This window comes from Fukomys damarensis, unplaced genomic scaffold (assembly GCF_012274545.1).
Source record: "Fukomys damarensis isolate Sample0158 unplaced genomic scaffold, DMR_v1.0_HiC HiC_scaffold_12, whole genome shotgun sequence".
In the NCBI taxonomy this organism is placed as follows: domain Eukaryota; kingdom Metazoa; phylum Chordata; class Mammalia; order Rodentia; family Bathyergidae; genus Fukomys; species Fukomys damarensis.
Genome location: NW_022900924.1, coordinates 6637894 through 6649521, shown reverse-complemented (window position 1 = coordinate 6649521; position 11628 = coordinate 6637894). Strand labels below are relative to the sequence as shown.

Here is an 11628-nt window from a genome sequence, read left to right as displayed (position 1 = left end):
AAGGAGACACTAAGTAATGGGGTAGACATGGTCTGTGTAATGACATTTGCTACTAGATCAGAGGTAGGCAATTTACAGAAATTAAATTTTATGAAGTTAGAGCATCACCACACTGTGCAGCACCTAGCCCTGTCTTTTACCAGTTCTTTCTGTTTTTTTGGAAACAGAGTAGACTGTACATATTTGCAGGCTGTATTTTTTTTGTTTTTGTTTGTTTTTCAGTTTTTTTGAGACAGGGTCTTGCTATTAGCTCAGACTGGTCTTCAACTCACTATGTAGCCCAGGCTGGTCTCAAAATCATGGCAATCCTCCTGCCTCAGCTTCCCGAGTGCTGCGATTACACTCCTGCATTACCACAACTGGCTCTGAAGCTGAAATCTTAAAAAAAAAAAAGCTACAGATGTGTGGTGGAGGCCTGGGGCTAGGCTTCAGAGACTAGACCCTAGAGTAGCCCCGTGGACCTTCCTGAGCGGAACAGCAGATCACAGAGAGGGGCTGGATTTCCAGTTGTGAAGAAAGAAGGAGGACTCTGAGTCAGGCGTGGCTCCAGGGGCAGCTGTGATTTTCAGTTCTCAGTGTCCTTCATCCAGAGGTCAGACCCAGCTTACTCTCAGGAGTCTCCACACAGGTACCTCCACATACCCAGCTGCCACAGACTTCTCGAAACAGAAAAGCAAGGGACCCAGAGGCCAAGAACAGTGCAAAGGGCTCTAGAATCGACCCACATCAGATGATGAGTGTACGTCCCTCCCTGGCTCTGGCCTGCCCATGAGTAACATGGGGGTCATAACATTCACACCAGCCTCAATGCTCAGCTGGCCGAGAGGACCAAAAGAAATGCGATGCTAACATCCTCTGTGACTGTAACACCTTCTGCCTGTGGAGCAGGAGGAGCGTAGGCATCCTGCCAAGGAGACCAGCCCGAGCTTTCCAAAGCTTGACCCAGCAGAGCTCAAATGGCCCAAGGTCCAGGTGGCACTGAGGTGCAGCTTTGAGAGGTCCTAAGAGTCTAGAATACAGATTAGAGTCAGGACAGACCCAAGACTCCAAACCTTCGGCAGCTAAAGAAAGAGCAGAGTGTCAGGCGTGGTGGTGCACACCTGCAACCTCAGCTCTTTGGGGGCCAAGGCAGGAGGATCACTGTGAGTTCGAATCCAGTCTAGGCAGCTCAGGGACTTGGTGAGGCCATCTCGAAAGGGGGCGTGTGCTGGGGAATGTAGCTCAGTGCGGAGGCCCTGGGTTTAACCTCTAGTACTTGACAAAAAAACAAAAGCTGAATCCCCACCCTGCCTAGTCTCACCACTCCCATTCATGCACTGCTCCCTCAAAACCTCTGTAAACTCAAGAGACAGAAAGACTTATCCCCACTGTGGAAGAGGAAGTGGGCCCAGAGAAGGGCAGCCGACTTTCCACAGCCACACAGAATGTCCCATCCCACCACTTCAGGGACCCATTCTGTTGACCCTCAGAAAACAGAGTCGAGAAGGAGAGACCAGTGGGGAAAACAAAGCTAAGGTCTTTAGATTGAGAACACCTGCCCTGACTTCTCCCCAGAGGGTTGTTACCCTTTGAATCCTAGAAGAAAGTGAGCACTAGACCGCTGATTCCCCTCAGTGCCCACCACTGCATGGACTCAAGACCGCCTGGTACCTCCAGAAGGCTCCCCTGGGCCTCTGTGTTCTGATCGGTCACTGGATGAATGCAGATTCTGCTCCACACCCTGGGGCAAGAGATGGGGGCTGTGAGGTCCCAGGCTATCTCTCCACACACTGTGCAGCGAGTCAGACCACCTCCAATTCACCCCCCTTTTAGGTCCAGCCAGGGTCCTCTTTCTCTTTTGACAAGAGATTTGGGCAACAAGAGGTCCAGGCTCCTCTAATTCACCCCCCTTTTAGGTCCAGCCAGGGTCCTCTTTCTCCTTTGACAAGGGATTTGGGGCAACAAGAGGTCCAGGCTCCACCTCTTCTGTTGTGCAGCTTGATGTGAATGCCTGCTTCCCCCTTAGGGCTCAGGCAGTGGCTGTGACCACCAAGTGCACTGCTGGGAGACTGGGCTGCCTCTGATCACGCCCTAAAGAGTGCTGTCCCAGTGGTGGCAGGCTATGATTTATCCCAGGTCTACTCCCAGCTCAGCCATCAACTCCTTGTGTGGCCCTGAGAGCGCTGGCTCCTTTCTCAGGGCCTCATTTTTCCATTCAGAAGATGAGAGGAAGGAAGTGACCTCTGAGGGCCTCCTTGGGTTTGACACTTTGAATTTCCATTTGCTCACTAAGCCCGATCCTCCTCCCTGCTGAGGTGCTCTCAGAACACAGTGGGGATGCTGGCGCTCCCTCCTGGTGGGCCCTCCAACCATTTGGGAGAATTCACCTTGCGGACAGCACACTTGGCTCCCCAAACAGGGAAACTTCCCTCGGGGGCCTGTAGCCACTGCGGCTGTGGACCCCAGCTCCGTGGTGAAGGAACAAGGAGGTGGACCCAGAGGCCCCAGGGATACACTTTCTAGCTCCTCTATAGCCTGGATAGGTGGAGGCCACACCAGGGAAACTCAGCCTCCCGGAATGCCTTCATTTGCACAATACTTGGCTGAAGTCACTTCACAAAAGATGCACTGTGAAAATCCCCCTCCCACCACCAGCCCAGAGCAGGCCCAGTCCTTGGGGACTGAGAAGCAACATAATTTGCATGTAAGTTGAAGTGACTCACTGTGACATTTGGCCAAGTCACTTCCCTTCTCTGGGTCGTTCTCCTAATGTTCACGCTGAAGCCAGCCCTGAGGAGCAGGGGACAGACAGGCAGCAGACAGGCTCCCAGCTGAGGCCCTACGGTCTCCTGTGGCTCCTCATCCACCACAGCACCACAGGGGGAGTTTTGCTCTGATGGTGCGAAGAACAGCCCAGGTGAACCCTCCCCTTGTGGCCTGAGGGAGGAAGGAAGGCCAGGGCACCCAGTTTCCAGAGGGATCAGCCAGGTCGGCGTGATGACTGCCCATCTGCCAGCCCTGGGAAGTCCCAGACTGAGCCCCAGGGCCCCGTCCTCAGCCCCAGGCAGTGACAGCACAGACCAGACCAGGGCCCGCAAGCCTGCTCACCACCTCAGCCCCACGCCCCGGCTCACCGCAGGGGGAGGCGGATGGCGATGTAGCGGTCAATGGCAATGGCCAGGAGGCTGAAGATGGAGCTCTGTGTGAGGACCAGGACAAAGCAGGCGAAGAAGAGGCAGCCATGGCAGGCAGCACAGAACCCAGTGCTGATGGTGATGGCGAAAGGGATGGCAAGCACCCCCACTGCGATGTCGGCCGCTGCCAGGGACACCACAAAGTAGTTGGTGACATTCTGCAGGTTGCTGTTGATCCACACGGCCCAGCACACCAGCACGTTGCCCAGGATGGCCAGCACGGCGATGACCAGCTCCACCGTGATGTACACCAGGGAGCCCATGGCGGGAGCAGCCGCAGACGGGCAGGCTCAGCAGGGACGAGGGCTGGGCCAGCTCACGGTCCATAGCTGCAGCCCAGCCTTCCCCGAGCCCCTTCCTCACAGGAGCCGGGAGCGACCCTGTGCGGGCTTCTCCAAAGGCTTTCTCACAGAGGAGTCTCCGGAAACCAGGCCCCCTTCGGGGTTTCCGGTGGCCGTATCATGGCTGGGCTCAGCGGCTTCAGGGTTCTCAGAGCACCTGCAAAGGAAGAGCGCTGGTGAGCAGCTGAACTATTCTGGTCCCAAAGACCCTACTGCTTCAGATTCTGCCCCACCTTTAGACCAGATGTCATCCTGAGGGTGACCCCCTTCCTCTCCTGCCACCTGCCTGGACTTCCGCAGTCAGTCAGAAGGCAAGAGTTGGGATTTTGCTGCCATTTGCTTGCTTTCCCTTGGTCCTACGGATTCCTGTAAGGTCCTCACGCAAAACTCCCCAGGAAGCAGCCCCTTCTCTCAGGTTCACGCAGGGCAAGTGCAGGAGGGACTGCAGGCACAGCCGCGGCTGCACCCCTACTTGGACTCTGGTTCATCCCTCTGCACTATGCAAGGCTCCTGCATTTCCCCCACAGCCGGTGCTGAGGTCTCAGCCCTGCCAGCCTGGACTTGGGGCCGGAGATCAGCACATTTCTGGTTTTCTTTCTAGGGAACCAAGATCTGTCAGTGTTAAGTCCCTCGTGTTGCACGCTCCCCCGATCCCCGGCCCGTGCTCGGCTTCTCAAATCTGTGACAGCCTGGCCAGTCTCCTACCCTCACTGCCATCTTCCTCCCTCCCAGAAAGCCCCCTCCGTGTAAAGTTCCTCCAATCCCACCCATTTTCTCTCACTAGGCCAATTTTTCAGCCCACCTCAGCCTGCTCCATCCCTGACAAGCTGTCCAGGGAACTACCACTGCCCATTTAAGGGACACCAGTTGCCCCATTTAGTGACAGGCCAGAGACGCCTGGCGCTCACATCTGGAGGGATCTGGAGAGCCATTCGGCCCTGTCCGCTGCCGTCCCGTCAGGTAAACCACTCACCCTCACAGGCAGCAGAACAGGCACAAACCTGAGCCTGCTGCCCCCTGGTGTCCCCAGATGCACGTCTGGGAAGGGGAGGCTCTGTGACTGCTTCCCTTCTCTGAGGGAGCTGCCACCCCTCCCTCCTCCTACGCCCTCTCCCTTAGCTGCTCCTCTGCCTGATGACACAGGAAACAATTGACTTAAGCCACAAAAGCAGGTACTGGGCCAAGACTTGCTGGGGGACTGAAGGCAAGAATGGTTTTCCTTTCTGGGCTCCAGCTTCCCCATCTACACAGTGAGGCATTTGGACCCTAGCTGACCTATGGGGCTATTTTAGCTCTCACCCATGAGTCTATGAGAAGGAAATAACAGATCTAAAAGGGATCCCCTGGAATCAAATGTCATAAAAAAGAGGGATGACTGACACCATGGAAAGTCTTGGTTTTCCCAGCAGGTCCGAGCCCCACTCAAATTCTAGCTGTTTCTCCCTGAGCTTGAAACCATCTCTGCCCACTAAAATTCATCTCCTTGAGAGCTGAGAGGCCCCTAAATCTACCCTCTGCAGTCCTCAGAGCTCATGGGGCACCAGGGGTACATGATCAGCAGCCACTGCCTGCCCAGAGATAAAAGGCTACAAGGCTGCCTTCTGTGGCCACATCTTCCCTGTTTTCTCTGGGATGTGAGGGGCTGAGTGGGACTACAGACCCTGGGAGAAGGTCGCTCCCGGTCTCCGGCCTCTTCAAAGGGCCGTGGGGTCCCCCCTGCTACAAATTGGCCAAGAGCTCACAGAAGGCTACATTAAACCCCAAGTTCCCTTCTAACTGCAGTGCTACATTGCCTCAGGCTGGAGCCACATCTGGGAGTAGGGGCTCCTGCCCCCAGCAGACCCTTTCATCCCACTAAGAGGCTTGAAATAGATCACCTGACACAGAAGGGCCAAGGGGGAGGAAAGAAAGGCGGCCAAAGCCCCAACAGAAACTGGAGCCACCTGCACCAGTTGGAGAGGGCCAAGTCTTACTGAACCCTGGCTTTGCACAAGGCACTTGCCAATCAGCTGCACACAAAGTATGTCCCTTGTAGACAGGCCAGACTAAGTCCCTGGGCACCATTCCCAGCCATTTACCATGTTCTTCTCTGCTCCTAGCCCGCAGTCCCCAGCAGCATTCACCTGGGGCCCACCAGACCTACGCTCCACAGGTGCCGGTGGAGCTGGGGCTCACTTTGGACCTGTATCCCACCCAAGTCCTGGCTCATGGCTCAGTGTGGCTTCCCACACCTGGCAGCAGGAGCCACAAGCCACTGCCCATTTAGGATCAGCCAAGCCCAGTGAAGCTCCTGAGAAATTGCTGCTATCCAGGGATCGCATCTCCCGACATTGGTGCCTCCTGGGGAAAGAGGATAACCACCTGATGTCCCTCAGGCCCTCTCCGGGGGAATCTGCTGTGAAAGACACCACAGCCTTCTGCCAATCTGACCAGCCCAGGCCAGAAAGCTGATGTGGCAGACAAGGTTTGGACAAGAATGGCTGAGGCCAGACAGAGTTCCCCAGCTCCATACCCCCAGGCCCTGCTGACAGGTCACGTACCTGTCTGCCTCGCAGAATGCACTGACTCCATGCCAGCAAGGATGTTCGCCTTAGAAGGGGCCTCCGAGAAGGGGCCCGACAGAGCCTTTGTTTGGTGAGACTCTCCCGGCAGCCTTGGGTACTCACCTGAGGACCCCCAGTTCTAAAGATCTCCCTACCACCTTCTGTGTTAGATCCCCATGCTGAAGAGGACTGGATGCTGATACTCTTCCCAACTACACCCAAGTCACATTCTTGTGGTCCAGAGTCTCATGGACTGCCCTTGACCCTCCTGCCCAGGCCAGCCTTGCATGGGGCTAGAGCCATACATCGGTCTGCAGTTTGTACGGCCCTTCCTGCATGGCCTACTTCCCCTCTGACCCTTCCCTCTACATTCCCGGCTGCTGCCAGCACATCTTGGGTGAGGCTCCCCTAGTTCCACAGGCCACCTGGGCATCTACTAAACCAGAATCCACTGGCAGCTGTGCCTTCCTGAACCATGAGCCCAGCAGGTCACTAGAGCCAGAGGCAGGGCAAGGCAGGCAGGAGGGGGAGTCTGGGAACTGTGTGCTGGCAGAGGAGATCTTTGGGAACTACCCAGCTGGGGGCTGGCAAAGCAGCTCAAGGCTGGCTGGAGGCACCCCGAGCTGTAGCCTTTTCCTGTGGTGTAAACGCTCCCACTAGGTTCGATTTCAGATTAGAGCTTCACTGACCAGAACTGGGGAGTGACATACTGAGCTCCAAATCCTATGTTCTCTTGAAGGCCACCTGTCTGAATGCGGGATGCTTACACTGGTCCCTTTTAAAGAGCCCACACAACCTGCCTGGGAGCTCAGGAAATGACAGATATCTGTGTTCTCAAAAGGCGAAGTGACCTCTCACTCTTACTGCCAACATTAAAGGGTGGTGAGTGCCATGGAACACAGCCACAGGGGACTTCTGGGACCTCAGCTCAGCTCCCCTCCCTTCAGAAGCCTCCCTGAGACACGGGGAGATGGGGAGAGAGTAGGGGTCAGGATCAGGAGCTGGCAATTTCCTATTCCTCTAGGTTGGCTCTGCCTATTTAATTAATCCTTGAGTCATCTGTTGCTAGGTGGGAGGGGAAATTAAATATTAATAATGTCATATTTCCTCATGATTGTCCCTTGCTGTGGACGGGGCAGAGGAGAGACACTATCCCATGCTAAATACAGACATAGGCTGTGGAACATGCATGTTAAACCTTGAAAGAGCAGCCCCCCAGGATTCCCAGAGTTCGGACTCAAAACTGTCACCTCTTCCGGCCTTAACACCTACCCTACCTGATCTGGTGAGTTTAATTAAAACCTCTTTTAATCAAAACTCATACATCTCGTCCACCTCTTCTGGCTCTTTGCACCTCAGGCTAGCAAGGCTCTCTGTACACATGCCCAGGTGGTGGGGGCACTTCCTGGAGTCTGCTGGTCAGAGGCCCCTGCTGGCTTCCAGGCAGTGCCCTGTACACCTGGCAAGGCGAGGAGAGGAGCACAGCACAGTGTCTCTGCCTGCTGCAACCACTCTGGACCCCAGAATCCAGCCTTACCGTCCTCTCGCCTTTCCTGCGTCAGAGGTTCACCCGTTACCTAATCTGGATGCCAGGAGGGATCTCAACTGCCAGACCACAGGACCCTCCGTGCCACCAGCTGCTATCCTTTGGGTCCCGAGCCTACAGCAGGGAGTCCTGAAGGCAGAAAGAGCCCAGGAAACTCCTGAGTGGCAGCTGCTGCTATGGGGGTTTGGGTACCTGCAGGCCATTCCCCGACCCAAGATCTCAGCTCCCACTTCCGATGAGCTGTAAACCCCAATTTCAAAACACAGGAGGAAAATTAAGGCTAAGGAAGATAAGCAACAGTATCAGAAACATGGAGAGTGGTTCAATGAAGAAAGACAAGAAGGCACTGGAATAATGAAATAATTATTCTTAAAGACATCTTGGATCCTCACAGAGACAAAGAAATGCCATCTATGAACAAGAGTGAGAATGGAGAACCTCACTGGCAGAAACACAAACAGGTGAAAATGAACAGGAAATAAGCTTTTGGATATGAAAAACCCAAGAATTGAAATAAAGTACACAGCAGGTGCAGTGGGCTTCAGGCATGCAGGCAGCTGAAGGGAGAACTGAGGGCTGGTAAAGCGCACGGAGAATTCTCTCAGAAACTTCCTGGAGACAGTCAATGTGGAAAAGCACAGATACGAAGGGAGGTTAAAAAGCACCAAAATGTCTCTCAGGTGCTCAGTAAAAGCATGAAGGAGCAGCAAACAAAGAATAATATCTAGATGGGCAGGGTGGCACACCTGTTCCCAAACCACAAGCAGTGACTGGGCACCAGCCTCCCAGAACCACCAGGACCGTAAAACCCACAGAGTCCCTCCTGCAACATCAGTCAGCACACAGCAGGTGCCTTGGACAGCTGCCTGGAGCTCGGTGACCACCAACTCTCAGCCCCCTGCCCTCCTGGACTCCCTGAGGACACAGACCCGCCTCAGATGTCTGGTGCTGGCTGTGGCCCGGGTACCCAGGCAGACGCTCTGTGTGCTCCTCCCCCACCGCCTCTGGGTATGCGGCTGCTGCTTTCTGCTCCCGGGGACAGGATATGGGCAGAAACAGAACCAGCTCCCTGCAGCTGGAGGCTGAGGCACTGGGCCTGCCTGGAAGCAGCCTCCACACCACCAGATACAGGCCAGCCCTGGGGTGCCTCCGCCTTGTCCCCGGAGCCACCAGGCTTGGAACAGCACCCTTCTCCCTACAGGGGGCCCATAAGAGCCCTCGCCATCCTCCTATGTCCAGGCCAGATGCCAGAGAGGCCACAGGTCCCCCGTCCTCCTCACTGGAGGTGGCCACTCACCCCATCACCAGCCGCTGCTCTAGACAAATCTCCTCCAAGGGCCCTGCTTCACAGAGGTGCTGACAGCCCACCCTGAGGTGGAAGTGGCCGGCGTGAGGCCCGCACCAATTCCATCACACAACTCCCTCAGCCCGAGTGCGAGGCTTCCCCTCTGCGCTGCGGCGCCTCACGTGTGCATGGGCTGTGGTGAGACAGCACCACGTGAAAGGCCCAGCACCTGCGCCTCCCCGCAAATGGCAGCTGACAGGTATTGCTGCACTGCCTGAAGCAGGGACGGGAAGTCCTGAGCACACAGACCCCAGAGGGCCCAGAAGAAGACTCTAGCAGGAGGCTGGGTTGTTGAAGGAGCACTGCTGAGTACACTGAGGCGGCTGGATGGGGACCCCATGGGACCCTGGGACATGGATGTGACGATGCAGCCCCGAAGCTGAAGGAAAAGGGCAGGGGAAGCTGGACCAGCCTGAGTGTAGCCCACTTTAGCCCTGACACTGTCCCTCCACCCCCATCCCAGCTGAGCTCACGGCTTGCAGGGGCCATTGTGAGGCAATGTGAGGAGAGGGCCAGCCTCTCCTTCAGCTGGAGGCTTCCGCCAAAAGACCTGGGCTATTGGAACAGCAGCATCCATACAGGCAGGTGCCACAGCAGGGCAGCACCAGCCCCTGACCAGCAACTTCCGGAACAAGCCTAACTTGCGGGAGTGGACGTGGGCCCAGAGGAGGGGGCCTTCGAGCTGGACAGGGAGGTGAAGAAAGAAAAGTGGAAGAGATTCTAGCAAAGAAAAGAGTCTGTGCAAGGCTCAGCTGCATGTCAGAGAAGGCCCAAGGGGGTCCTGCCTTCCCCATCATCCACCCCGTTCTGCTGGCTGCTGTCTGGACCCTCCCCAGTCTCTGGCAGCATCTCATGGCTTCCAGATTACAGGGCCTGGAGTCTCTCTCTCTCTGCCACTAAACTGTTTCTTCCCACCAGCCAGGGCCCTGGTTCCTGCTGAAGAGGTAACTACTCTCCTAGGATCTCCTCTGTGTATCCCAGCTCTGCTCCACACACCCCCCATCTGGGCCAACATGAACCAAGAACCCACCCTTAGGCACCCAGTCCTACCTACCCTCCTAACCACTATCTTTCTCCAGCTGGGGCCCCTGGGCCACCCGCTACCCTTTGGTAGCACCCAGTATGTCCCAGAGCCAAGACCCTTCCTGCTGGGCTGGGACTCCTCTCTCACCGAATCGGAACCCGATCACAGGAGTCTCCTCTTCTCAGGATCTCCACTGCCACACCAAAACCCCTCCCAGCTAGGCAGTCCATCTGTCTGGCCGTCCTTCCTTCTGCACAGCCAATCCCTCCCACGTATACACAATGTATACACAATTCTCAGGGCAGGTTAAAGTCACGCCGGAGAATACAGATCTATCTCACGAGGATGCCAAAATGGCAATTCCAGCTCATCAGGGCTGAGATGGCTCAGGATCAGGCAGGTTAGAGGGTAGCAAGAGCTGCTGTGGGATTTCAGGTTACTGCTGTGAACCATCAAGGGCTGTGGTCCTACACCCAGGTGCCGAACTAGGACACCCTGAAGACGCATGCTTGTTCTCAAGCCAATTCCTGTCCACACAACTCCTTCTGCCCACTGTGGTCCCTTGTGCCATCTCTTGACCCTTCCTCCAGGGTTCCCCAGCTCAAGCGTAGCCCTCTGCTCTGCCCCAACACCGCCTCCCCCACCCCAGCCCATCTCTGTTCCATCTCAGGCCTCATTAGAAATCGCTAGCAACACTATCCTTGCTCTACAGATGAGAAAATGAATTCCCACCTCAGTGATTTACCCAAGGCCACACCCACTTAGTGGAGGTGGCAAGACCAGCACCAGGTTGGAACATCAAAATCTCTGGCCCATCAGTTGCTCTTGAGACCAGCCATTGCCCTCTTCGGACTGGCTGAAAGCCTGTCTCCTGCCAGATGTGTGTGGTTGCCCTTAGGCTTCTCCCGGGCATGCACAGGGAGGCAGCCCAGCCAGCAACCGGCCAGCAGTGAGGGGACACACGTGGAGGGGCACTGGCTGGGATTTTCCTAAGGGACAGCAGAACCTGGGAAGCCTGGAAGATTCCAAAAGGCAGAGGCTGAGCTATGTATGAGGTGTCGACACCACAGCCATGGACAAGTGGAGTCCCTGGTGGGGATCTGCTGAGACTCGGGATGGGGGGTCGTCTCGCACGACTAAGCCTTCCCAGCCCCACCCGAGGCCCTCCCGGCTAAGGATGAAGCCAGTGACTCCACAACATCCACCGCAGCCTGCTGTGGCCAAAGCCACCGTGGTCTTCAGGGTGGGGACACCAGGGCAACACTGGCTGGGCATGGAGATGGCATGAAGAATCTGGAAGGTGCAGAGTCTCCCAGTCCAGGGAGGCTGGGCCTCAGAAGCAGAGCACAGGATGTCCAGCGTCCGGGGTCGGAGGAGGCAGACTTCTGGGTCGGGACAAAGGCAGCCAGTACCCCCTCTCTCACGGACTGACGGGAGAACACCGCCCCACCTCCCCACTCTAGTCCTGGGGTGCCGGGCCTGGGAGGACCCTGACCTCCCGTTTTTACAGCTTGGAGCGCTCACTCGGTCTCCCTCTTCCTTCCATAGCACAGACGGGGAAATTAAAGTCTGAATGCCCAGAACAGGGATCTCCGCTCTTCGGGCCCGAGGCCTCCTCCTCTCGGGTCTTCGCCGCCACCAATTCCCGCCATTCCG

The 11628-nt window shown here is 56.2% G+C and overlaps 1 protein-coding gene across 6 annotated transcripts in view; it reads right to left on the bottom strand.

Moving 5' to 3' along the window:
- The window catches only part of Adora2a (adenosine A2a receptor), a 17754-nt gene extending 6154 nt beyond the window's left edge, over nt 1-11600 (bottom strand). The window contains exons 1-2 of one of the 6 annotated variants that reach the window (XM_010603903.3): nt 11468-11600; nt 3114-3671 (exon numbers count right to left, since the gene is read on the bottom strand). In XM_010603903.3, the coding sequence (XP_010602205.1) occupies nt 3114-3436 (323 nt within the window). In that variant the 5' untranslated portion in view covers nt 3437-3671; nt 11468-11600. Of the gene's footprint in view, nt 1-3113; nt 3672-4316; nt 4401-4487; nt 4538-6054; nt 7505-8900; nt 9145-11467 lie in introns of those variants that run through there. The other 5 variants (XM_010603904.3, XM_010603901.3, XM_010603905.3 and 2 more) reach the window with 5 other exon arrangements.
- Between the last annotated feature and the right edge of the window lie 28 nt (nt 11601-11628).